At 39.9% G+C, this 27,380-nt stretch overlaps 2 protein-coding genes across 5 annotated transcripts in view; one reads left to right on the top strand and one right to left on the bottom strand.

Annotated features, from left to right (window-relative positions):
• Nucleotides 1-32: 32 nt before the first annotated feature.
• CCNK (cyclin K) lies at nt 33-21,407 on the bottom strand. 2 transcript variants are annotated; one of them, XM_068947002.1, is made up of 12 exons: nt 21,294-21,407; nt 20,057-20,318; nt 17,987-18,254; nt 16,938-17,019; nt 16,010-16,141; nt 15,089-15,194; nt 14,891-14,948; nt 12,388-12,557; nt 8,871-9,160; nt 4,780-4,813; nt 3,593-3,667; nt 33-1,375 (listed from the first exon to the last, which is right to left on the bottom strand). In XM_068947002.1, the coding sequence occupies exons 3-12, from the start codon at nt 18,181-18,183 to the stop codon at nt 753-755; spliced, it is 1,767 nt and encodes a 588-aa protein (XP_068803103.1). In that variant the 5' UTR covers nt 18,184-18,254; nt 20,057-20,318; nt 21,294-21,407; the 3' UTR covers nt 33-752. The 2 variants fall into 2 exon arrangements, with proteins under 2 accessions (XP_068803103.1, XP_068803104.1); XM_068947003.1 differs by lacking the exon at nt 21,294-21,407 and having other exon boundaries at nt 20,068-20,272.
• The window catches only part of SETD3 (SET domain containing 3, actin N3(tau)-histidine methyltransferase), a 66,415-nt gene continuing 59,590 nt past the window's right edge, over nt 20,556-27,380 (top strand). Inside the window, exons 1-2 of one of the 3 annotated variants that reach the window (XM_068946998.1) lie at nt 20,666-20,703; nt 21,301-21,395. The gene's annotated coding sequence lies outside the window, so the exon portion shown is untranslated. Of the gene's footprint in view, nt 20,704-21,300; nt 21,396-27,380 lie in introns of all 3 variants that reach the window. The other 2 variants (XM_068946997.1, XM_068946999.1) reach the window with 2 other exon arrangements.

Here is a 27,380-nt window from a genome sequence, read left to right as displayed (position 1 = left end):
CTGAACTGATAATGAAAAACTGGGAAATCCACTAAATTCAGAACCAATTTTATTTGGGTAGGTGTGAATGAAGTAGTCCCATTTATAACCAGGATGTATATATCACAGTAGGTTGTTACATTCAGACTTTCACACTTAGAAAATATATATATTATGTACAGGAATCTGCAAATAGGTGTAAACATACAATACTTTAAGATACCAGTACATTCCAAAACAAAAATATCAGCAAGGCAAACACCTCGAAAGGATTTCAGTCATCTACGATTCAGAATCTCTTTTAAATAAAGTAGCTTTGATGCTTGCCATCAAAGTGTTGTTTTAATTGTTAATGAAAATGAAGTTTCTTCTTGTAGATGAGATTTCATGGTATCTGGCTATTTTGATACTCAAAAATAGGCACTGATTTCTAGAAGGAAATTTACTTCTTACTGATATAATTGAGCCAATATGGCTGGTTAACATTTTTGCTAGTACAAAGTAATCCAGTGCTGGAATAACTTGAGACAATTTAGACTTCAGTCAAACGTATAAAGTTAGAATAGATACTGCAAAGCTAATTAAAATCTAGAAGCCTATATAACTCACCATAAACAATACTGCAAACAGATCAGCTAAGTTTCCATTTCATGGTCTCATTTCTTCATCTAAATTATACAAATTATCCTCCTCTTCATCTTTACAATGTAGTTTTTGGCTCACTACTCCTGCCTAATCAACATGAAAGGGTATCATGCAAAAGTTACCTCATGCTATCTCATCCACGTAGCACGTCCAAGTCCCGCTACAGGTGGCATACCAGGTGGTGGAATTGGAGGTGGTACAGGTGGCTGTCCACCAGGGGGTACGGTAGGTGGGGGATAACTAGCTGGAGGCATTCCCAGCCCTGGAGGTGGATGAGGTGGTACTGCATGAGTTGGAGGCAGTCTTGGAGGTGGGAAGTTCGGATTGTATGTAGGTGGAGGAGGATATCCAGGAGTAGGAGGTGGGATATTGGGTGGAGGGAATGAAGTGGGGGGTGGAGGAGGAACTGGTGGTGGAGGGTTGGGAGGATAGACATGTGGATGATATGGTAGGTGAGTTGGTGGTCCATAGGCCGGTGGCAAAGCTCCATATGTTGGTCCTTCCGTTTTCATCATTGACTGAAGACTTTGATAACCCTCTCCTGACATGTAAGAATTTGTAGTAGACATCCCTGTAATATAACTGGTTGGGGGTGGGGGTGGGGGCCGATGTGGCAGAGGTGGAGGCTGATGTACTGGGGCAGGATGAGCAGGGGGAGGAATCTGGACCTTTGGCATATCTACTGAGTCCACGGTAGTAGTTTGCTCTGCTTCTCCCATTGAGACTGCAGTTGTCAAAGGAGGCTTGCGCTCTGGAACACAAAAAGTTTTGTTTATTTTTCTGAAGGGTGGTGGCAACAACAACAACAACACCTGAATGCTCTTCACTCTTCCTCCAATAAACACATCAAAAGAGGACTCCCACTATTCTCTAAGTCTCTGTATGTCATACAGTATCCAGTTGGATCTTACTAAGTCACTAGAAAATTACTAAGCTGCAGACCAAAACTCCAATGTCAGCTTTTCCCATTTTAAAAGTTAAATACTTTTTTTCCTTATTACTAATTTTCTTATAACTAAAATATTGTTCTACAACCAGCAGAAATTAGCAGACTGCATGGACAGAATCACAACTAGCATATTTTAAGAAGTCATGAGACCCTAGATACCGAAAATCATCTGCTCAGTGCTTCAATCTTGCGTAGTCCACGCCTCCCTTTATACTCCAGAAGGTGGCCTGGGCTTACTCACTGCACTTCACTTGCCTCACATGTTTGGAGATACTATTTGAGAATATTGGCCAAAGTTTCAAGTCTTTACTACTCAGTTCTAAATCTGCTTTATCAAAAAGGGAGGGTGGGGGGGGGGAACACTGAGGATGAAGAAAGAAATTGGTATAGATTACTTGAGACACGAAATCTGATTAGCTTTGATCCACTGATTAATTTCAGGGAGAGCTCAGCGTACGACAGCCCAGGGAAGTTCATAAAAAGGTCAGAATTGTACTGAATTCTACTTGGCCATTTTCAAGAAGAATGTGCATTAAGCTGTCTTCTCTTTTAACTATGAAATACAAGTCTTGGGTTTTTCTTTTAATGTAGACTTTGCAAAGTGAGAAACTTCAGGATAAGACAAAACTAATGGCAACATCTCTGTAAGATCATACCGTCAGCATTAAAATGCCCAAACAGAAAAGAATTTGTGGCATCAAAGATGCACTTTTCTTGTATACATAACAATACACAAATCATATTTTTTTCAATAAGAAAGATTATTTAGAAGCAGATATACAGAGTGGTCACATTTCCAGTGATTATCCAACTACCTCCTAGTAATTCTCTTCATTTGCACAATAAAGAAATATACTTAGTTTTCAACTGCTTTTTCCTCAGAGCTCCAAAAGAGACAGACGGCCTCTAAAGACTGTTCTTAAAACATATCAGTGCTTATACAGTGATTTCCTTATATAAAGTTTGAGAAAAATTTTAGATAACAAAGGAAACTGGTTACCTGCATGACTAGAATTTACCTTACATAAGCTGTCATAATCTTAACAGCAAAATTGTCCCCTAGAACAACTACATGATTGTGTCATGCAAGGTGGGTATACTGGTTGTGGTACCCACAATTTCAAGAATTTGTACCTCCTAAACTGTAACAGGCAACTGCTTTCCCCATTTGCTCATTGCTAAAATCTTTCTGAATTAAGATATGCATTCAAGATTTATTAACTGGAGGAATGATTAATATTATCTTAAAACAAAAAAAAAAAAAAAACCCAAAACCACACACCTTCATTCTTAACTGGATTTTAACAAAAAAAAAAAAAAAACAACCCTGGTCTTACTATATTTCAAAGCACTGTTTTTCTCTCTTGTTATCCCCTGTTAGAAGCTGTCATTTTGCAGTTACATTATGAAGCATGCTCTATAAAATATTTATGTCATATCTAAGGGTCAGTGGAAGGACAGCTAATGCATCAAAGTGCTGGAAGCACATTTTTAAAACAGTACCATTTATTCTGCAAACATAAGGCATGCACACAGTATTACAAGTTCTCTGGCAGATGAAAGCCCTCTTTCGGGACGTAGCCAAGATAAAGCATACCCCTTTTGTTTAGAAGAGTTACACACCTGCAGAGTTTCTATAATAAAAACGTAACATGCAGGACTTCAATAGGACAGTTAGAATCTAGTGTGATAACGGTATGGCCTCCTTTTAAGGAGGCAAGTCCCTTTTTGCCAGCTAACCACGGTTCGTTTATTCTTCTAGGCCTTTAACAGTCAGAGCTTTATTTTGCCTTTGTCCACATAGAATACACTCATTTCCGTCATAACCTTCTGCTCTTGACTTGAAAAATCTGTGCTACAAAGATGAAATGCCCTCCAAAGCTTATCTGCCTCATACTTTTACATGCCAAGCTGATTAACCAAGGCAACAATCCCTCCCCTCACACCACTACCACCATCTGAATGAAAAGCAAAGCAGTAAACCGCAAGAGAAGCGGTGTTTAAGAAATAAAAGCTTACCTGGAGGTGGATGCGCAGGAGGTATCGGTGGATGTGAAGTTTCAATTTTAGGAATTTTAGATGGTGGTGGTGGTTCTGAAAAACATTTGGAAGTTCCTAATTTGCTATTGCACTCTAATATGTTTGAGCCAAAATCCATCTCTAGTCTCATGAGAAGGGCTATCATTTATCATGTTTCTCTATGCAAAGTGCAGTGGAAACCCTATGTATTAGGCATGTTTGAAAAAGTTAACTAGAATCAAGACCTTTGTATAAATAAAATAGCATCAAGTATCACACACCAGTTTACCAGAAGAACGCAGGCCTACCAATTCAAGCTATGTATTTTATAACCGGAGGTAACTTGTCCCAGTAACAATATGAATGTGCAGATCAGCGCATGTAGCTGTCTAGCAGAAACTGAAACTTGTAAATAGTTGAAGTAAGTCTCGGGAGAAGCTGAACTCCTATGCCCTAGGCTAGGGGAACGCGTGTCTAGATACCAAACAGAGGATAGAAATTACACAGGAGAGAGGTGGAAGAAGGGACAGCTCTTTGGAATCTCTCTGCAGAGCTGGAGACAGAGCAGTGCCAAACTCCTTTGCCAAGGAACTGAGTCCTAGCTATCCTGAAATATGCTATTACAAAAAATAGCAAAAAACAAAACAAAACAAAAATAACCCCCTAAAACACCCATTGTACCAAAAGAACTAGATGTGATCACTGTGGTGAAGCATATTTGTTAAGCTAGGCTGTAAATTAATACAAAATGGTTTTACTGGCAGCCACGCGAACAACTGATTACTTATGTCACTGATTACTAACAGACTTCCTATTAGTCCAGATATTCAGTGACATGACACCTTCAGTCATGTCCCGGTTCCACATGCTTCTGGAGGACCACTCCAAATGATGCATCGAGCTGTAAGTTGAGATGCCATTAGTTTAGCAAGACAGCTACTGAACAGACTGCATTTAGGCACTCTTGGAGAACAGCTATACTACATTTTCATAAATAGTGCAGTTAGGAACAAGTTAAAAATAGTTACAGTAGGTATTTAAGGATGCAGTATTGGTATCAAATAGTTTGGATGACCCGAGCCTGCAAGCAAACAAGCCAAGCACACATCAGCAAGTGGCTTATTTTGGCTAAAAGAGCAATCTTGCTCACATAAAATGAATGGAATCATTATGAAATACTGACATACCTGTTGCCTTTGTTTCTTCTTTGGGAGATACAGCCTGTTTAAAAAATAAAAAAATAAAATTGAAAACAGGGCAACATGACAACCACTGCAAAACACAAAACATTTCAAAATAGTAACAAGAAAACAAAGTGGGAAAGAAACAACTTTGGCCTGTGGAAGATCTTTTGTATAGATCTGACTAAACTAGAACCAATTTCCAACTCAATCCTCCTCCCTCCCAAAAGGGGGGGAGGCACATCCTTCATCTGTTTTTGTATTTTTATTAGGAAGCTATTAAAGCTCAACAATACAATACTGAACAAACCAATAAAATCACACAGAGTGCCTAGCTTAGCAGGAAGAATGAAGAGATTGAGAAAAATTACACCTATTTTAAATGTTGCATTTCCTGCTGTTCTCATTGTTGAATATTACCATCTCATTTAATTTATTTATAAATCTACAACAGATACACTGTGGTCCAGTAAACTGCTCACTGAACCGAGAGCAAGAGACTTGGCCTCTGTTCCTGATTCTGCTACTGACCTGTCATTTGACCTTTGTCAAAACCACTTCAGGCCTCTACTTTTTTTTTTTTTTTTTTTTTTTTATTTTAAAACCAGGACAAGAGGAGAGTGAAAGTGTTGCTCAGTGTAAAGCATTTCAGAAGCTCTGAGACGGAAAGCACTGTATAAAAGCCAAGTATTATACCAGAAAATATTTATGCACACTGAGCAGAACCCACAAAACTTCACATCACCCTTCTGATCACACAGAGGCTTTTTTTTTTGTTTGTTTTGTTTTGTTTTTAAAGGATCACAGAAAAGGGAGTATGAGAAGACTGTCCCAGCTTGTTTACTCCAACTGAGATGGCTAGTTCATGGTCTTTGAGAAAAGCAGAAAACCTTTCAGAAATTTTTCAGTACAATAAGCTCAGTTCCAAATGTATTTAAAAGTAATGATAAGAGTCAAGGAGGTGCAAAGCCTCACTGCCTTCTGAATGAAAGTTCTTTAAGTTACTATTTACCTTCAGCTGTTCTACCTCCACAAACTGTTGGTCAGTTCACATCACTTTAACTTCTGCACCAGGAACTGACAGACATTTCAGTTGAATTTGAACAGTGAATTTTCATCTATTCTGTTGAGTGTTCTTAAGATTTTTGCTGTCCCATACAAAGCTAATCAAGGCCTGCTCATTCTTGCATTCCTTAGATAGTCGTTTCAATTCATCTCCCATCACCTTCTGGTTTTGTTATTTTTCTTAAAGATAGTCTTAATCTTTCCATTCCAAACACACAAATTTTTCCCGATGACTAGGCACACACTCATTTGCTGCCCCTTTTTTTTTTTTTTAATTCAGGCTCTCTTTTCCTGGTTTTCCAAAACTAATTTCCTCATCTGTAAGACTATGCACAAATGCTGCATCTCCCCTTCATTTTCAAACAGAAATAAGTTTCCACTATTTACTTTCAAAACTTCCAAAAAATTCACTTATTCTGCGCAGTCAGGTGTTGTATTTCAAGTGATAGGCAATTCAGTTATTGTGTATTTGCTTATAGGAGGCAGTGCTCAGAAAGTAATGTCAATGAGGTACACTATCAGTATGGAACAAGCAACTGCAGCCAAATGAGAGATAGCTCATGTAACAGGAGAACAAAAATCAATTTAAGTTTTTGCTAAAGAAAAAAGAATCAAAAGTAACTCCAAAGCCTATCAAAATATAAAGCACTTCCCTAAAAATAGCAGTTGCTGAACATTTTTCCTCCAGTAAGTTTGAAATGGTCGTTTTAGCGAGGTCTTCACTTTCTAGCAAAATTAGAGACATATATGAAGAGATAAGCTTTCTTTTTTTCCCCGCTTTGTACTGAATTGTAGTTTGCATTGCTACAGCCATGACAACCCAGAGTCAAAGCTAAGGATTTACTAGCATACTAGCTACTATTTAAGACTTTCATAAGCTGAATCCACACCCTAATGCAACTCCTCCCTTAGTGCTGTTTCTACAAGCACTAAAAATTGCTCCCACTAATAACTTCTATCAAATTAAATATACTTTCTACATCTAATAATTCACCAGTCTATTTTAGTGAACTCAACTGAACATTAAAGTGCTCTTCACTACCACAGATGTGGAGGGTGTGCAGATGCTTTAGACATCTGGTATGGGTCTGTAAGTCAGGGGCTAATGCCTCAGCTGCTTGCAAGTAGAAGATAACAGAGTTCACGTAAATGGAGAATCTGGCCTCTAGGAATTAAGTATATTTGTATTCTATACAAGCTGAAAGAGAAGTCATGCAAAGCCCTACTGACAAAAAGAGGCAAACATTTTTAATAAGGCGTATGATTCACCCAACTGAAGAACATTTTAGAAGCACCAAGTCAGTCTTTTAAACATCTTGCTCTCCCTGACTGTTTTCTGGAACAAAAATGAGTTCAAATCACAGTTGCTTTTCTCATGGTTTGTGCTGCTCTCCAATAACACTCCTCCCGTGAGTTACCCTTGGCTTTATACTTGATCTGGATGTCTAGAGAGGATTATCCACACCTATCTAACTATACTTTCTAATTCCTCAATTATTAGGTGGTGGACCTCAATCTCTAATATCAAGAAAAGTTAAGTTGCCCAAAGATCCTTAAGAGAGGTGATTGTTAAAGCACAAATAGACTCTATTCATGAAGATGGTAACAATTCTTTCCAAAAGGTAGTTCATAACATTGAAGAGGGTGAACTAGTTGAAGGCAGAACCTTAAAACAAGTATTCCTAACAACTTACAATCAGACAGACACATACAAAACGTCCAAATTGTTTATGGTTTCTGGTGCGCCAAACTGTCCTAGGCATATTTGTTCAAGACAAATAAGAAAAGAGATCCCTGCCCTACCGATTTGACAACCAAACAGAATTTGTGCCAAAGGTGGAGTTAAAAGAAAGACATGCTACCAAGAAAGAGTTCTCCCAATTGCCAAGCTATTTAATACATTGTATCAGCTTTCTATCTTGAAAAAGTTTAAACTCCTTTAGCATAAGGACTGCATGTTTTGATGCAAATTTTTTCCTCCAGCAGTAGGTCATATCTGGTATAAAAAGACTTAGGTTTTAGAGATTTTTAGTTTTCCCTCTTTAGGATGCTGCTATCAAGAAAATGCTGCGCTCTTCCTATCCCGTTCCAGTGCATCTTTTTTTGCTTCTCCCGTTTCTATTTCTTGTAGCGTCCTCTAGGTTTTGCACACATTAATTACAACAAGACAAAACATAAGCTGTATGCAACTTACTTCCTAAATGGGCTTATTCTAAAGAGTTTACTTTTGAAAACATTCCTCCTACTAAGCAGATGTGAGAAGATTTGGGTGATGCCTCCACGCTTTTTTTTGGTAACTCAGAAGTGAAACACACACAGAAAGTATAGATAAAGGTTAAAAAGCTTCATCTGGACTTGATGACTGCAGATAAGCACATAGAGTACTTATGATATTATCCAACTGCCAACACGTTTTCTTATTTTCAATGATTAGGTGATAACATAGACCATAAAATGAGACTTGAATGTATTTGCATTTGTAAGCTTCTACTATTATTATTTTAGAAGGCCCTTCCTAAGCACAAGCTCCAGAATTTTGACATACTTGTTAAAAGTCATCTTTCTCATATGTTTGTAATCAAAGACCAAAAAGTCAAATAGTGACATCAGCATTGTACATCTCGCTACGTTCAAGTATGGCAGTTAAAAACAAATGTTGTACATAAATCTGACAAGGCACAAGAGATATTCCATAAATCAAGTCTGCTCAATAGTGAAAAAAATTTTGATAGCACAGAACACGTGCTACCAAAACAGAACATGAACGGAGTTAAAACCTTAACAGTTCATGCTAACAAGTCTGTCCACTAGGTTTGCCTCAAGTGGAATGAGTATGCAGTATGCCAAAACCATCAAGGCTGTTTTACACTTACACGCTTGCCATACAACCAGTAGAAGTCTGCCATACAAAATTAGTTACTGGCCGCATTTTCAAAGGAAACCACAAGTTTGCTGCATAGTGCAGCCTTTGAATCAAAGAGACATCAGATCAGGATGAAAATAAAATGCAAGCTAGAATTCACTAAACTTACTGCTGGTCTTTTAATCTGTCTGGGAGGACTTGACTGGGGAGAGGGCTTTTTTGATTGTTGTGCTTGTGTTTGCTGCTGCTGCTGCTGCTGCTGCTGCTGTGCTGACTGCTGGGACTCCTTTTGTTGCTGAGTCTGTGACTGCTCTGATTGCTGGGATTGCTGTGATTGCTGCACCGTAGGTGCCTGGGGTGTAGATTGAAGAGATGGTGGCTGCTGCAGCTGGTGAGGAGTATGATGAGGCATTTGCTGCTTCCCCTGCGAGTACAGATCCAGGATCTGGTGACAGATGTCTACAAAAGAAAGTTCAAAGATTATACATCTGTAATGTACAAGTGTGGATTTAATACATAACGGTCAAGCTTTTTGCTTCAGAAAAATCCATTGCACATTTACTACAGATTTCTTTAAAAACAAAGATTATTTTCAATTTAACTTTGTATTTTTGAGTTCTTTCTGCTATGCTGAATATATAGATGTATATTCTTGTTCTTCTGGAGGGTGTGCATAAAGTGTCTCGGTATTACTATATTGCATGCCAGTATTGTGTGCTTGGAGAGCCTCTTAACAGTGACATAGTTAAGTAAATGAGACAAACAGTAGATGTTAAAAATGTACGTCTAATTAGGTCAGTCAATAATGTTTCAGGAGTAACTAAATAAAGGAATCGGAACCAATACTAAATCCTTACTCCAACACATTGGTAGCAAAAAAGTCTGTCAGAGATTGCATAAGACCAACCGAACACAGGGTGCAAAAGCAGCACTCAAGAAGGACAAAACCTTTACAGGAAAGCTAAATGAGTCCTTTGTATCTGCATTCACTGATGCGGTAGCAGAAAATGGAAAGATACCCATGCTACCACCTTCTTTGGCAGGGATTCAGCAGAAAATCTGTCTGAAACCAAAGTAACTCTGAAAGAAGCTGCAATACGAATACAGCATGTAACCACTTATAAACAAAATTTGTCAATGAATTCTGCACGTCTGTTACTGCATCATTAAGAATCAGCTTCTTCTGTTTGTTTTGAAGCTGGCTCCTACTAACTTTGTTTCATGGCCATTTGTTCTTGTACTGAAATATTCCATCCCTGTCAGCCTTCCCCGTGCCAACAAACAAACAAACAAACAAAAAAAAACCACACACCAGAATTGGATAGTATTCACCTAACAATTCTAAAACCTAACCGCAATTTACTTAATGAGAGTCAGTAGAGGTCTTGCTTTTTGAAGTTCCTGGAGTTCTCTGAAAAGGATAATCACACAGATGAATGATCCAGCTGATACAGTCCTCCTAGATTTTCAAAACAATTGACAGAATCCTTCAACGGCTTTTAAGGACACTAAGCAGCACCAGTATAGGAGCAAAGGGCTTAGCTATTAAACTGATTTAAAGAAATGAAGAGGGTTTCAGTAAGTGATCGACTCTTGCAACACAGAAGAACCCAAGCTCTGTAGCACTCTGTGTTGGGATCTTTGCTGTCTTAGATCAGTTGGTAAAGGGGTGAGCAAGGAGGTGGCAAAGTTTGCTAGTGATGCAAATACTAGTTATTTTAACTAGTAGGATGCCAGCGGACTGAAGAACTTGGTGTAAATTCTTTTGCTGTGACTGACCAATAACGTTGCAGATCAAATTCAGTGCAGACATATGCGAAGTATGCACACAGGGAAAAATGGTTGTACCTTTATATATAAAATAACAGACTTTGAGCTGGCCATTCTATTCAAAAGCAAGAGTGTAGAGTTAAAACAGACACTTCAGTGAAAACATTGGCTCAGAGTCCCAGAACCTCAAAAAAACCAAATCAAATCACAAAGAACCAAAAAAGGAGCAAGGAACAAACAGAAAACATTCTACCACTGTACTGTACACAGTACTGCATATAAATCCATGGTTCATCCATACATTGGGACCAAAACCACATATATAGAGCACTCTTCATCTCAAAAGGATGAGAATAGAACTGGAAGAGTTCAGTCAATACAAACGTTCAAAAGTAAGGAAGAATTTCAATGTAAGTAACGCTCAAAGAAGCTGCAATTCTTCAGACTGGAAACTACCTAGTGGATACAGTAGGTGCCTGCAAAATCATGAATGGCATTGGGAAGGCTGACAGGGATAGAATATTTCAGTACAAGAACAAATGGCCATGAAACAAAGTTAGTAGGAGCCAGCTTCAAAACAGACAGAAGAAGCTGATTCTTAATGATGCAGTAACAGACTTACAGAATTCATTGACAAAGATGTTACTTACGCAGTTTACAGGCATTCAAGAGGGCACAGGACAAGCACTCGGAAGAGAGATATGCTGCAGGTTACCAGTTAGTTGTTGGGTTGATAGCTGTATCAGGATTGGGCTCAAAAAATCCTCCAAGACTGGATACTGAGACTGTATTAAGGGAAATATTATAAATGTTCTTCCTCTAGCATCTACTTTGGTCAGTACTGGAAATGAACTGGATGAAACAGTATAGCCAATCTTATGGCACCGAGCAACTAGTATCCTAATTATTTGTGTCACAAGATCACTAATTCTTAAATTCAGGGCTGTCAAAAACCAACTGTTGGACTTCGAAGACCAAGGCACAAGAAAAATCCTTGTGCTCCTGTGCAGAAGCTTACAGAGTATGAAATTCATAACAGTTGTGGTAAAAAGATTAACTTCTTATTTCAGTGTCTTATTCTCATACATCAGAAGGAAGGAGCTCCTACATGATTCTTTTTCACTGCCTGTGCCAAAAATATTTACAAAGTGCCAGCCTGGGGGTTGCAGACAGGAAGATGTTTTTAATGTTCAAAGGGTTTGGGATTGAGAGTTTTCACATTATTCCGTTTTTAGCCTTTCTTAAGAACATCATGTGAACACTGTGTAATCACCCCACCAATTCTCCTCTACCTCCTCAACCCACCAACTTTTCAGTTTACTAGCCTGTTTTAGTGAATTCTGACAGAAGGATAAAATCAAAATAGCGTGTGTCCCTGTATTCAGAAAAACATTGGTCTATACAGAAAAAATCCCACTAGCTTCCCCAAAAGAAAACCTGATGGATGAATTTGGGCCTTTCAGAAAACATGAAAAGAAAAATATGAAGATGGTGTAATGATGCTACTAGAAATCACAGAATCTATTTATCAGTCCTAGCGCATCATAAGATATGAACTCCTACTGCAGCCCGAGCATAGTTCTGTTAAAGAGACTGATCATCAACCAGAAAACCACCGGAAATTAGGCTTCATTAGTTCCAGTGCTTAACTAGCTGTGCTATAAACTGAACAATTAGTAAAACAAATATCGACCAAAAGACTAATCACGACAATCAAAGATGGTTCCAGACTAAGCTAGTCTAAAAAGTTTAATTATGAATCTGAATAGGGCATAGCATATATATTCTGAGCTGCAGACTCTACGCATGATTATTTTTGGCCAAGATGCAGAGAAAAAGCAGTTTGAATTTACCTACAACCTGGATCACACAGTCAAGGAAAAAATTCATTTGCTTGCAGCAAACGTTCGCCATACCTTCCAGAACGTCAACAGGAACATCTTGGACAAATTGTTCCCACCATCGTCTGTACATTGGTTTTGATGTCCATTCTTGTATTTCAAACTTACACAAACGGCCTGCTAAGTACATAACTGCAACAGCTATGATTTCTGGTTCCCACTGCAGTGACAGCGTAGTGCAGAGGCTAGAAAATATTTAAAAACAAAAATTCACAGACCTGAAGGTATCTCTGATTGTCATAGTACAAAATTTTAATGTAGGATAGCTATAACTTGCAGGGTAATAAATATGACTACAATTTAAATGCAGAAAACTAAAAATAGTCTTATTACATAAAACAGTTTACAAAACTGCCTGCAGCAGCAACACACCACATACAAACAGGAAAATTTGGAGCTTAAAAATAGGAAAAACTTAACACCACATGAGTGTGAAATAGGGGGAAAAGATAATACAATATTCCAAGTACGGGCAGCTACATTCCACTACAGACTCCCCTGTGGCATTAACTCAATACAGTATTCATGTTCTTTGCTACTGAAATGCACAGTCACTGCATTTCACTGGTTAGGGAATGACACTCACATTCAAATTTTAGAGTTTAAGCGTTCAAGCGTTTTTCAATAAAATATAAGCAAGTAATTAAAAGAGAACAAAAGCCAACACGAACTTATAAAACAACTTGTCAAGCTGTGTGTAAATTTTAGATAAAGCTGTAAAAAGGTTCTCCTGAGTAGCCTTTGTTACATTAATGCTACAAAGTAGCTGATTATTGGTATTAAATTTATTCATGTCAAAATCTCATAATTTAAATTGCAGAATTTGTTTTAATTCTCAGGCAACTCAGCTCTTCCGCAGAACCCGTAACATAAGGTCTGCTTTAAAAAATCCTGTTAAAACAGTTTCGTATCCAGCTAGCCAGTTAAGTTTGTGCCAACTCACTGATAATTTTGTTACAGGCACCAAAATAGTAACCTATGCAGCGGTTTAAAACAGTCTTCTCTTAGTGGGCTACAGATGACTCAAGGCAAATGAGAAACTTCAATATTGGAGCAATCAAGTCAGCAATCAACAATGAGGCACAGGAAATAGCTCTTAAAACACTAATTTATTATTATTACCTTTATGACATTTATTTAGGGATGTATTACAGTTGCATAAGAATAAAATCTCCTGTTCTAAAGCCTTGTAGCACAAAGTATAGAATTATTTTTCCAGGATCTCAAAAAAGAAATACACTTCTAATATGGTGCCTATTAAGCAAACACAGAACAGCCTCTCAAGAACAGAGAGAAATGTTATTTGAAACAGTCACTCTAGCTTCACATTAGTATTTTCTTGAGTCATTAAATATCACATAATTCCAAATATAAGTGTCCAAAGTTAGGCAGATACAGAAGAAAAGTTTTTCCTAATGCACTTTACAGTAATAAGAGCCAAATTGTACACTTTTTTCCCTATGCACCACTGTCAGTAAGAGGGACAGAAGCTGAAGTATACATCTACTGGCTTGCAAACATGCTAAACAACCTTCTCCTCAAACTAATTATGGCAGGTTACGTGGTATCATCTATTACACAACCCAATAATCTATTTGGATTACATCTACAGATTGAGAATTTGGACCCACACTGGGCTATTTAAAGTTAGGCACATGAATAAAAACGCAGCTCTTTTTAATGGTGTTCTACTGAAGGCTTTGCATTTCCAAAGGGTCAGGCCACTTTGATATTGTCTTAAGAAGTGGCTACAGAAACTAGTAAATACACTTAACTGCCGTTGGTGAATTAACTTGCCCAGCTCTTCAGAACTCACCTTAGCAGAACTGAAGTGTAAAAAGTTCTAAAAGTTCTTTTTTCAAATGCCACTACACATGCAAAAATGATTCCGCATATACTCGCATGAATTCATGCGATCCTTGTATCGCTATTACAAATCTGCCATTCAAGAAACTGTAAATATATCTCCAAAAACCATATTTCCACTGAGCATAATGGTTTACTATTGCTAAAATATCCTATTCTTCTTTTTCAAAGTTGACCAACACGACAGAATTGTTAAAAAACAACAACAACAACAACCACCACCACCACCACCACTGTTTTTAACCAAGAATCTATGACAATGAACTAAGGAAACAGAATGGTATCTTGCAGTAATTTCTTTTCGCAGAATGAGGAACATGCCCTGGACTGGGCAATAAGCCAACTTCTATCCTGAAGATCTATAACTTGGTTAGATCTTTTCAAACAATCTTTTTTTGCACGTAAGCATTAAATCCTTCCCACAAAATGTCATAGGTCTTAGGGGTCTACTTCTGCATTCATCCTGCTCAACAAAATATCATGGTGAAGACTGAAATAAAAATTGAAGAACACCTACATCAAGAAATACGTCAGCTGTCTTCACTACTTGCAGAAACCTAACAAGCATTTGTCAAAGAAGTCTCTGAACCCAGAATAAACTGAACCACAGAAACTATTTCACTGTCCGAAGTTATCCCCTTAAGTATCTTACCTGTCATTCACAAACGTCCATGCCATTTGAACCAGTTTCTGAATTTTATTTTTGTCTCCTGAAAAATAATCAGGAAAGTTATAATTAAGATATTAGAAAGGACAAATGGTTTGGAAGAGAATACCTCTCCACTGTTAATGTCAATTAAGTGTGACAGATTAAGAACAAGCAGCAGCTGCTCACCCTGTAACAGTTTACCTTTGAGTTGTTTGGCATATTTAAGAAGGAACTGGTACGGATGTTCCACTTGCAAATCAAACTTTATTGTCTGCAGTAATATTCTTTCAAGGACCATCACTTCTTCCTAGAGGATGTAACAAGGTAACCACAATATTACTCCTCCTTTTACTCATACGTATTTTATGCCTGTATGAAGTATGATTATACAGCATCTCCAAACACATTTGCTTTTGCTTGATTAAGGTATGTCTCCAAAGAGAAAAGACACTTTTCCAACTTAAAAATTATTTTAAATACAGATATTTTTTTTCCTCCTTTTCTTCTTTTCTTTTTTAGGGGGGTAGGGGGATAGGGAAGTGGTGTTTAAACCTCCTTTTTCTCCATGGAGCAAAGAACAGAAACAGATTCAGCACCCAAGTATCAAATACAGAAAACCAAGGCAAAAAAGGAAGCCCCCACCACATTTCTCTCCGTGGGTTCACATTTTTATGCCATTTATTAAAAAAACAAATTTTGAGAGAAGCATAGCTTTGTTAAGCCAAATATTCTAAATAGGAAACTTCCTAATACTTTGAGATGTGGTTCTCATACCTAATTTAAGATTTGCTACTAATTTCCTAATACCACATTAGGATTCTGTCAAATATGTTTTATGTCGTGATGATGTCTGTAGCTCTTCACCAGAACGACTTGTTTACTTTTACTTTAAAAAAAACAACAACAACAGAATTTGCATAATGAAATGAAATGCAAAACTTTTATACCACCACTTGCCCCAATGGGCTTCCAAAGTAACTTGTATTAGCAAGAAGTATTTTCACAGTTACATGCTGAACAAGCAATTAGAACAACTGAAATTCAGTCAGCGCTCTAATGAGTTTGTGTCACCTTGTTGGAGTACGATAGGATGAGATAAAATTTCAACATTAGTGTTTTTACCTTTGGATCATCTCCAAACTGTCCAAACTGTACATCATTTAGTAAGCTACGGGCTGTTTTGATTATATCTTTACATTTTTTAGGTGTTTCTTCAACTTTTCCTGCCAGGAAGAGACAGCAGGCTCCTGTTACCTAAAAAAGAAAGTGCTTTCAGGAAGTTGTCTGCATCTACAACACTATACTATACTGCATAGCTAAAAGTACCGTCAGCCTCCGTTAACAAATCCCCAGAAGCTTCCCAGGAAAGACTTAATAAGAGTATTAACTTTTAACTTTATTATAGTGATAATTTAGCTTTTACTTCTTCAAAGTAAATACAGAATTTGGATAACAGTCCATTATATACAGTTTTATTTCATGATTAGAAATCCAAAGCAGAATGTGTCTTAATAGAGTATTTCCTGTCAAGCAGTTTACGGTGGTAATTACTTTTTTTTTTTTTTTTAATTTTTTCAGCCATACAGCAATAACAGAAAAAACTATAGCTGTTACCCTTTCTAAAGGATAATATCATCGTGACATAACTGCAGTATCAATACAAACATGTTTCTAAGCACAGATGAAAATGCGTAAACAAGCAGAACAGCATGTTTTAAGCTATGATTACTTAGATAAAATGCTTACTTTTCATTATATGGAAAACATTATACTTACCATAGCTGTATAATCCTGTTTTTAAAGGAAAATACTTACTTATTTCTATAACTCAAATATAGAAGTTAAATGTTCTCCAAGTCACAGTTTTTTCTATCATTGCTCTGTGACTCACGATACTGTAATACTAAAAAAAGTAGACATCGCTTGGTTTAAATCAGTGATGCTATGAATAAGAGCTGGGCCTAGCTGCAGTGCCCAAGTAACTTATTATCAATTTAAATAGTCTGTGCTTAGCACAACTGCAGTATGATATAATACCGTAAAAACTTACATATCTGGGGAACTGTTTGAAGGAATGAAACATATAAAATCGATGAAAATAAATTATTCCGGTTGCTAGAGTATCATAGTGTCTGTGGTGCAGGTTAAGGATTTTCAAATATGAAATAAATCGAACTCAAAAACAAACATGCACAAAAGAAAAGATGCGTTCTGTTGTACCAAGTAACTCAAGAGTCCATTCAGTGACCAGTTAGAAAGTTCTGCAAAAGGCTGCAGAAATTCTATGGCTCAGCCCAGATGCAGTTGATACCTAAAGCGTCTACTGGACATGTGCAAAGTCATGACCATACATATCTAATGGAGGGGGTCCATGCCTGGCCATCCACACAATAAATTCCCCATCTGCCCGGGCCCGAAAAGGCCCAAAACAGCGGTAGGCACACGAAGGAAGAGAAGAACTATCACTTCACGTTCAAGCGTTTGTGTGGAGAGAGGTTAGTCATTATCTACATCTATAGATGCAAATAAACGCTAGATACGCTCCCTATTCTTTCCTTTAAGGATAAAAGTGAAAATTCATCCTTGTCAGGTTTTACCGAACAAAGGAGTACCAAGAACGTAGGAACCAAAAAATGTAAGTGGCAATCTATAAGAGACAGAGACAGATAGTGGTGAGAAATCACTATTGCATACAAAATTGTAAACACGACCCTAAACAAAAATGGGGAGAGGGACATAAGTTAGAGGCCTCAGAGGCAAAATAACACAGAAAAAGTGCAAATTTCAAAATTTAAGAAGTTCTACAGATTAATCCAGTAAGAGACCAAGTCTGATAACTGCCAAAAGTCATACATAACTGGAAAGTCTATACCACCGTCCCTCCCTGTTGCCCTCAGAGTTCAGCTGCAACCTTATTTATCCAATAAATGGATAAAAGTTACGTAGGAATGCGTTACACGAAAAGGCAGTGAAACTCACTGTAATTACTGGCAAAATAACATCTGAATGACTAAGCAAATAAAGCCATTTTTAGTATGTTTTATTTTTAAAACCTCAATTCAAAAAGACATTTTATACCATCATGAATTTAAAGGATACAGGCCTAAGCGTGTTCCTACATCAAATATGAATCTGGCCCCCTCCCTGCGGTATCTTGCTTCCGTAGCTGGATCCAGCCCTTCTAGCTGCGAAGGTGTATGTGCCAAATCTTTCTTATCCCAATACCAGCATGGCTTTGTATGGTCCAGGTTTGCCAAGTTTACAGAAGGACTGGAATTTTCTTTATTCTCCTTCATTTATTAAAATAGAATTGTGTTCTTGCTTGTTAAGTTTTCAAAAGAAAGTCTTCGGGTAGTAGCTCTAGAACCTTTAAGAAAAGGAAAACATATGTCTTTAAAAATACCAGAAAGGGAACTTTTTTATCCCTTCTCAAAGACAAGTCATACTTAACCTCTCCCTTATCTCCCCCATATATTGGGAATTCAATTCAAAGAACAAAGGTCATCTTTGATAGTAACCCTTTAATAAAGAAATTCAAAAGTACACTATTAAAAACACTTATTTTTAGCAGTACAAATTTCACTTACTTTGTCCACAAAATAAGGAAAAACAATTCAATGATGGTAACAGCAAGATTTGAAGTGGTAAAAAAATAAAATTTTAATTCAGACCATTGTTCAATAACTAAGAAACCCATCCATTAGGTCCGGCTGAATGGCAATTTAAACACATAGTTGATCTCTTGGATATATCTGGGTGGTAAGATGGTGGCAATAATTCGGCATAAAGCTTTGTAAATTGTGTGTGTATGTTATTTAAAGAAAAAAAAGGAAAAAAAATAAAGATCAAGACCAGTAATGTGAGTCTGTATGGTACTGTGCCATCTAAAACCACCTCCAAAATGAGGCAACTGATTACACTCAATTAGTATGTTATTTTCCTGTGCTGACTTGTACATCACAAATCTATATTGACAGCATACAGCTCCACAGATAACTTGTTGGCATTTAGGTTATGACCGATGTTCACGTATGTCTCACTTAAAAGAGAGAATGAAGACTGTCTTCGCACCTTTATCTCTTTCAGACTAGAAAACAGGGATAAGACTATTTTACTGCAATTCAATAAACTAGAGATACTACTCACAAACTACTGTAGTCACCTGCAAAGGTTCCTGTAGGGAATGTTAATTAACAGACGATATAATTTACTGCTCTAAGCATAACAATCCAAGAAAGACTCAAATGTAAAGCTGTTAAAATTAAGCTAAGCTTAATTTTCCAAATGTTTCCCTCGCAAAAGTAAAAGAAAACTACATGAACAGTCAGAATACCTATGCCTACAATAAATACCTTTCTCTACCTTCAGAAAGTTTCTCTTTTTCAGAACAAAGGAAACCACCTTTGCTCCGTATTCACATATGGAGACCCTCCACTGTCTTACTAGTGACAGATCAACCCAACCTCTGTCACAAATAAGTGAATAGCTACTTGAAAGCATTTCTAGAGTCAGCAAAACAGTTCAGTGGCATCACCACGCGCTCCCATTGCCATTATCAAGTATTATTTCCGCAAGTTTTGGAGACCATTTTCTTCAAAGTTCGTTTTGATGCTTAAAGTTCTAAGTAGTTTAAAGCTCAACTAACATTAAAACTCCCTTTCTGAAAAGCAACGAGAGAGCTGCTTTTATGAGCACTAAAACCATCCCCAAATGAAAATCTGTAAAAAACAAACAGGCAAAATATTAAAACCCCTAAAGGCGAATTCCAAGCAATCACCTCAAACTCTCCAATTAAGACCACAATAATCAAAAGCAAAATAACACGGGGCCTGAGATTTTTCTTTACCACCTCGTAAAGGTGAAAAGACTTTAGAGAGAAGATTCAGTTTTTTTTTTGTTCTGTTCTTCTTCTCTGAACAAACTAGTTGACAGCGCCCAGCCTCGGCAGCCCCCAGGCCGGGTGGGGGCAGCTCCTCCCGGCCCCCCCGGTGCTCCTCCCGCCGCAGACGAGGCCTCCGGAGCCCGGGCGGGCGCTCGCTCCCTGTCCCGGCCAGACACTGCAGCCTCCCCGTTGCTTTCTCTTCCTCCCCAGCCAGGCCCCCCAGGCCACGGCGCGGAGAAGGCGGGCCGCCCCGGTGCCCCCCCCCCCGCGCCCCGTAACGCACTCACAGGCCACGCACAGGAGAGGAAACCCCACAGGAGCGCAGAGCCACTAACGACAGCGCGGCCTCCGCTCCCTGCGCGCCGCCATCTTGGGAACCAGGCCAGGCCGCTCTCTGCGTCATCACGCCGACGTCACGAGGGCATAGCGCGCAAGCGCCGAGCCGCTGCCGTCTAACGGCCAATGAGAGCCAGCAGCCCCCGCAGCCAATCCCGTCTCCTTCAGCGTCTGCGAAGCTCGAGGAGGAGGCACGCGACGCGCTCCCGTAGCCTTAGAATGACCAATCAGAAAGCAGGAGCGAGAAGATTGCAAGCCGAGCCAGCCAGTAAGAAGCCGGAGGCACGGATTAAACTGCAGCCAATGGGAGGGAAGCAGCCATGCCCTTTTCCAAGACCGGTAGCGAAGGCGAAGGGGTGGTCGCTGGGGATTGGCCGCTACGGGCCTCGGAGGGGGCGGGGTCTTCCTTGTCGGCCCGGCTGGGCCAATGGCGGCGGCGGAGGGCGGGGCGGGGCCGCGGGCGGGGCCGGGCGCTGGGAGTGCGGGGCTCGGGCTAGCTCGGCCGCCGCCGCCCGCCCCCGGCAGCGGTGTCCGGTGAGAGGAGCTCGGCTTCGGCGCCGCTCGCAGCGGGCGAGGCACAGCCGCCGCCGGGCGGGAGGTAAGGCGGGGCCCCGCCCGGCGCCCCCCCGCCCGCTGAGTGGGAGGCCAGCGCTGGCCACCAACTCCCCCCCGCCCCAATCCCGTTGCCCCCGGCCCGGACCCCCTCCCGGCGGGGAGCGGCGCCTTCCCTCGGCCCCCGGAGGAACCTCGCCCCGCCGCCCGCCCCGCCGCTTCCCCTTCCTGTGGGACGCGCAACTCTTTCCGGACACCCTCCTCCCCGCCGCGGGGCGCGCAGCGCCGGCCCAGGCCTCGCCGCCCCCTTCGCTCCCGTCACGGCGCTGTCCCCAGGCGCTCTCCCCGCGGCGTTTCCCCCCTGCCCCGCGCGCTCGGCTCCGTGGCAGCCCCCGCCTCGCCGTGGCGGGCAGGCTGGGCGCCCACTCGCGCCCTCGCGGGCGGCCGTTAGCCGGCCGTTAGCCGCCGCGCGCCCACGCGCCGCGCCCCCCCCTCGCTCGCGGGGCAGCACCGGCCGGCCGGCCGGCCCGCCCGTCGGGGGCGAGGCAGCCTCCGTGCCGCCCGCCGCGGGGAGCGGGGTGACGCCGCTCCGCCTCGCGGCTCCCACTCGTCATCCTGTTTCTCTCTCCCACTTACTTGCCAGCGGAGATTGGCGTGCTCTCCGCGGCCCACTGCCTGTTTGCTCTTCTGCTCCGACGTGGGTGGGTTTTGTTTAAACCCGAGCGGCGTGATTTCAGAGTGAGTTGAGGCAGTGGCATTCACTTCTTAATGCTCGTTTCCCTTGTCCCATCCCCCAGGCGTTGATAAGAAAGCGGAGTTAAACAAATGGCTTAAAACTGCTTTCTCCATGATGTAATTCCTTTTTTTACATGTGACACATTTTGAATACTCGCTACTCCTACTTCTCTAGCTTTCCAAAGCCTCCCATACCTCCAGTTCTCAGGATCTGGCTCAGTAACAGTTCTGCTGGTATGCGATTCTTTAGTGCCTTTCCATGGCAGTGAAAGAGCACTCTATTTTGTTTCTTTTTCTCACGCAATCTGGAACTTGCTTTTATAAAGGGGCTAAACCTAATAGGAAAAAAAGTGACTTAAAATTAGAATAAACGTTTTACATTTAGGCCAAATATGATTCAAACTGCTTATCTGAGTGGGAATTACTCCTGCAACAGCCTGGGTTTTGCAACCTCTCCATATTACTACAGAAGTTGCTGAAACAGAACTTGTATTGAAACTGTTCCTCATCTTCCTTTCCTACTCGGAGCAGGACTTGTATAGAGTTGCTTAAGTTGAGGCTGTATTTTGCATGTGTCTCTAGTTCTGAACAATTTCCTAACCTCTACGTTAGAGTGGCAGTTCAAAATAAAGCATTTTGAAACTACTGTACATGAGTAAGAGGCTGTAGCGTTCTACATGTCTGATATCTTGTTTATGTATAAAATAGTAAGCAGGTGTAGAAGTTGTTAGAGAGAATAGCATGATGGGCCAAAAGAGGACGGTATTTTCAGATATTTGTGCTCAGTTAGGTTATTTAATATGGTAAAGATTCAAGCATGCTAGCTTTCACTTTAATGGAGGTTTCAGTTATGTTTAGCTAGCTGGATTGAAGTATGTGTTGAAATAAAATCTGAAAAATACATCCTTGTCATGGCACCCGTACAGATAGATCTAGGGTCTTGGCAAGGGAGGGAGAAGCTTAAGCCCTGAAATAATTTGTAATCTGTATATTGCTGTTTCCAGTTAGGGATGGTCTGAGCTATATGCCGAAGTTGGATCTAAATTTTTAAATAGGCTTCTAGTTGTGATATTGTACATACTTTAAAAATAAAACCCATTATGTCCCTCTGTATAGAAAAGTGAACGTCTTCGTGACATTTTTATTGTAATTAATGCAATGAACTTAGGTATAATATTTCACCATAATGATACTGCTCATACAGTGCAACTGATGTATTGGGTATTTTGCAGAAGATGAGTGTTTTGGTGGTGATTCTTTAAAAGAAAGAGACAGTCTGAGGGTATTAGAGATCTCAGGGGATCTGTATTTTTGCTACCAAAACATCATAATGTTCAGCACTTGGTAAAGTAAGGTAGGACATATGATGCCGGTGTGTTAAGCAACAAGTCTTTTTGGAGGCCTGGGCTGTTTTGCAAGTTCTGTCTGTGCCCTGATGTCTGAACCAGGGTGACTTGCTTGATTCTCAGTTGTGAGTTTTAGATTTATAAAGTGAGATTAATATTTTATAAGTGAAGACTATATTTAAAAATATATGAATAAAAAGAGAGTGCATCAGTTTTCATTCTTTTTACTTTAAAGAAAGGAATTTGGAAAAAACTATGTGGGAGTCTTCAGAAAGAGCTAAACTCAAGTAAAAAATGAAATGACAAGAGTAGGATGGCAAAGTAGTGGGAGTTTAGCCTGTCTATTTATTGTTTTCAGCTTTTTTTTTTTCGTACAGAGTAAATATTTTTACTCTTCTGGTCAAAGAGATGTCTAAGGAGCTGGTTCATAAGGGATGTGGAAAGGTTATTAATCGTTGAGAGAGAGAGCCTGAACTGTTGCCTGTGTGGCAGCTAATAAACTCTCTTTCGCTGATCTTCAGGGAAGTGTTTACAGTAAGAAGCATTCCTCCTGCTGAAGACAGTAAGCTTCAGTGGAACAACGGGGAAAAAAACTCATATTTTTAGGTATTAATCAGTTCAGGATTAGCAAGCTGGTAAGTGAGAGTGTTTGACATACAAAAGCATGTCTTTGGATGCCTTATATATTGCCACTCTTCTTTACCCCTTTAGCATTTTGTGTTATTTACCATATAAGAGTTTCTTACCAGAAGTTTATACTTAATTTGAGGCAGTTCTGGTTTTAGTATTTAATCAGGTTCAAGAGAAGTGAAAGAAATAATGTCGGACTCTCTAGTGATCGCATTTCCTACTTTTCTAGTAGTTTTAAGAGTGTTTTGAGCATGCCAGGTCAAAGTATTGTCAAGACAGTGTTCTTTGATTCTAATTATAAGACTCAATGTCTTTGGAAGTTGCTTCCCGATAACTAGCTGAATTTGGTAAAATAGGTGGAATTTATAAGTGGATCAAATAAACATTGAGCTAATTTTAGTAACTATTTTTGATATTACTCTATGGCTTGGCTGTTTATCATAGTAATATTTTTATGATATATTTTTTCTTTCACCTAAAATCGAAATGGTTTAATACAGTTTGCTCTTTTCGGAGTAGTTGCGTGCAGCGCGTACAGCAGTAGTGCTAACTTACCTTTTTTCCAGATGCTTTAGACTTGCGATAATATTAGTGAACCTATGATGGTACAGCTTCTGTTTACTGATGGTACAGTAAACGGGATTCTGAACTTAGTTCTGACTGTCCTTTGTCAACTAAGTTTAGAGGTACTTCAGCTTCCTAGATCTGATTTCAGAGGTTTAAAAATATCTTAGGCAAAAATGAAGTGTAAACTATGTGAAAGGACCAGTCAAATCTATAAATAAAGCACAGCAGGAGTTTTTGATATTACCGTAAAAGTGCCCCATTAGTGTTGTCTGTTTTAGTCTGTGAAGAAGCTTATATTGTAGTAATTAAAAACAAGTTTAGTGCTCGAGTATTTTTACATTGCTTTACGTTCTTGCTCTTGCCCTTCCTCTGCCATAACCTTCTTTGCTCCCTTTTTCTGTTTTTAGCTCCTCTGTCCTACATTGGCTCTTCCCTACATCTCTTCCACCAACTGACTATTCCAGTTGTTCTGTTCCTGTCTGTCCTTTACCCCTTTTCCTATGCTGTTCAGCAGTTCTGCTGCTAACTTTTCTGTACCTTACTCTTTGGAATGCTGAAGAGGTAGCACTAAAATCTTGTTTTCATTTCTGGGATCTGTTATGCAGGTTAGAGCAGAGTATCTGTCAGATGCAGGAAAAATTCCATGTTGTCTTTCTTTGAAGCGTGTTGAGATGTGAGTGACTTTGAGTTCAGTTTTATCTCCAGTGAATACGTGGGAACAGGTGTTTAGATGCCTCAAAGTTGGCCAGGTCTAGGTGATACACTGTTAAGGTGGAAGGTGAGTTTCTGAGCCTCTAGCTGCTGATGTCCTAATAAAAAAGAAAATGGAACTTCTAATTTGATTCTTCTACATTTCAGAAGGATTTTTGAGCCCAAGGCTGTTAAACCCTGTCAAATGCATGGGATGACAGATTAGTATCTACTTCCTGTTATGTTTTACTCTCTGATGTCTTCTCAATATTTCTGAAGGACCTCTGCTGGAAGTGACTGAATGACTGTGCTTGAACTACCATGGCTTTCAGCCAATGTGTTAATGTAGGCCAAAACTGTCTTTGTAACTGAAGATGGACTGTAAATGTACCAGCTATAATTAGCTGCTTTGCAGTTGTTTCTGCTAGAGTGCCAGCAACCTGCGCCTGAAAGGAGAGTGCATCTCTGGGGCTCTTGTGCTAGCACTTTGGTTCTTTTGCATGTAGGTCAATTTCTAGATTTTTTTAAAAATATATTTTATAAATTATATATACACATACATTTTTATATGTATATTATATGTTATATAATATGTAGGGCATGAGAGCAAATACATTGTAGGGTATGATAGCGATGGAAATATGCAACTCCCCAAAAAATTAAAACTCTTTCAGTGCAAACATTGCATGTATGTCTTAATAAGCAGCTAATAGAAATAGCAGAATCTTCCTTTGAAAATTTTTAATGCTTTATAACACTAGTGCCCAAGTCTTCATGTACTGTTATTTTAGCAGAGTGGAAACAGGATATCTTCTGTGGGTTTCCTCTTCCAAGGAACCTGCATCATAGGTCCAGTACTTCCCATGTGCTGGATCTCACTCAGCGTGCCTATATTGATGATAATTTAAGAGGATATGAATTATGGGGAAGGGCTGCAGGGGAATAAATGGTAACCAAGGTGCACTCTGTTTCCTGCCCCAGTGAAGCACTCAAGAGTGGGTGGTGGTGTGGGGAAAGACCTTGAATAACTCTGGGTTGGAACAAGTGTGGTTATCTTTGTGCCTAGTCCTGGAAACATTTGTTAGTTACCCTTACCTGATGACAAAGCTTAATAGCTGTAGCCACATAATAGCTTCAGATACTTTCAGGTTTTTGGTTTCTATTAAAATACTTCAAAAGAAGAGTTCTGAAAGATACAGTTTTGCAAATTTGCCTGTAGGTAATTTAAGTCTCTAGTGTCTTGGTGTCTGCAGTTATGTTGTGAATGTATGTGAGCACAAGTATAGAATGTATAGAAATGTTTACCTGGAGAGATGTTCGTATTGTTCCCTTTATTTATTTCGCTTTTTCAAGTTTTTTTTAAAAATAGAAGTTTTACCAGAACCTTAATTCTTCCAGTCAGCAAGTAAAGTTCCCAACCCATGGTCAGAAGTTGATCTGTGAACAGATTGCAAAAATTCCGAGCTTTATCATGTGTGAAAACTTCTCTTTAAGAAAGACAGCGCTGTCCAAGGTGGTCTAAGAATTTCTTTTTTCATGAATAAGTTCTTTGGTTAAAAGATGACTGAGAAATACTATTTCTGCAGACTGGGAGCATTCCAAATATTCGGGAGAAGAACTGCACACCAAAAGTAGTACATAGTATTTTATTTACTATTTGTTAGACTATCTGTTCATGTAGGCAGAAAGAAAGACTGTATTTACACCTTAGTTGTCTAAAGGGGTGCCCTTAAGAGGTGTCACAGAATGGTTGGGGTTGGAAGGCAACTCTGGAGATTGTCTAGTCCAACCCCTCCTGAAAGCAGGGTTGATTAAAGCAGATTGCTCAGGACCTTGTCCAGTTGGATTTTGAATATCTCTAAGGATGGAGACTCCACAGCCTCTCTGGGTAACCTGTTCCAGTGTTCAATCATCTATACAGTAAAAGATTTCTCATATTTAAATGGGATTTCCTGTATTTCAGTTAGTGCTCATTGCCTGTTGCCCTCTTACTGGGAACTACTAAGAAAAGTCTGGCTTGCTTTATTCTCCGTCACCCTCCTCTGCCCCCCCCCCCCCCCCTTCAGATATTTATGCACGTTGATAATATCCCACTGAGCCTTCTCTTCTCCAGGCTGAGCAATCCCTGTTCTCTCAGTCTCTCCTTGTATGACAGATGCTCCAATCCCTTAATCATCTTTGTGGATCTTCGCTGGACCTGGTCCAGTATGTCCACGCCCTCTTTGTACTGGGGAGCTCAGAACATGGCACTCTAGGTGTAGTCTCACTAGTGCTGAGTAGCAGGGAATAATTGACTCCCTCAGCCTGCTGGCAAAACTCTTACTGATGCGACCAGAGAGGCTGTTGGTTGTCTTTGCCACAAGGATGTGTTACTGGCTCGTGTTCAACTCCTTGTCCACCAGGACCCACAGCTCCTTCTCTCCAAAGCTGCCTTCCAGTTCCTTGGCCTCCACCATGTGCTGGTGTATGGGATTAATTCTCCCTGGATGTAGGACCTTGCATTTCCCTTTGAACTTCTTGATTTCTCTAGCCTGTCAAGGCCTCTGAATGGCAGCACAGCCATCTGGTGTATCAGCCACCTCTCATGGTTTTGTATTGTCTGCAAGTTTGCTGAGGGTATGCTCTGTACCATCGTCCCGGCCATTAATGAGCATGTGAAGCAGTATTGGCCTCAGTATTTACCCCGGGGGTACATCACTGATGACTGGCCTCCAGTTTTGTGCTGCTGTTTGCAACTCTTTAAAGACTGGTAGTT

Source organism: Struthio camelus, chromosome 5 (genome assembly GCF_040807025.1).
Source record: "Struthio camelus isolate bStrCam1 chromosome 5, bStrCam1.hap1, whole genome shotgun sequence".
Lineage (NCBI taxonomy): Eukaryota > Metazoa > Chordata > Aves > Struthioniformes > Struthionidae > Struthio > Struthio camelus.
The sequence above is the reverse complement of the archived record's forward strand: the minus strand, read 5'-3'. Positions and strand labels throughout refer to the sequence as shown.

Bases quoted from the DNA above. Each gene is read 5' to 3' on its own strand.
- CCNK (XM_068947002.1), bottom strand. From the start codon at position 18,183: ATGAAGGAGAATAAAGAAAATTCCAGTCCTTCTGTAAACTTGGCAAAC. The intron at 4,814-8,870 runs GTAAGTTTAGTG...TTTTTTAAACAG, and splicing joins GACAGATTAAAAGACCAGCA to GCTGTATCTCCCAAAGAAGA. The intron at 1,376-3,592 runs GTAAGCTTTTAT...TTTGTGTTCCAG, and splicing joins TCCTGCGCATCCACCTCCAG to AGCGCAAGCCTCCTTTGACA.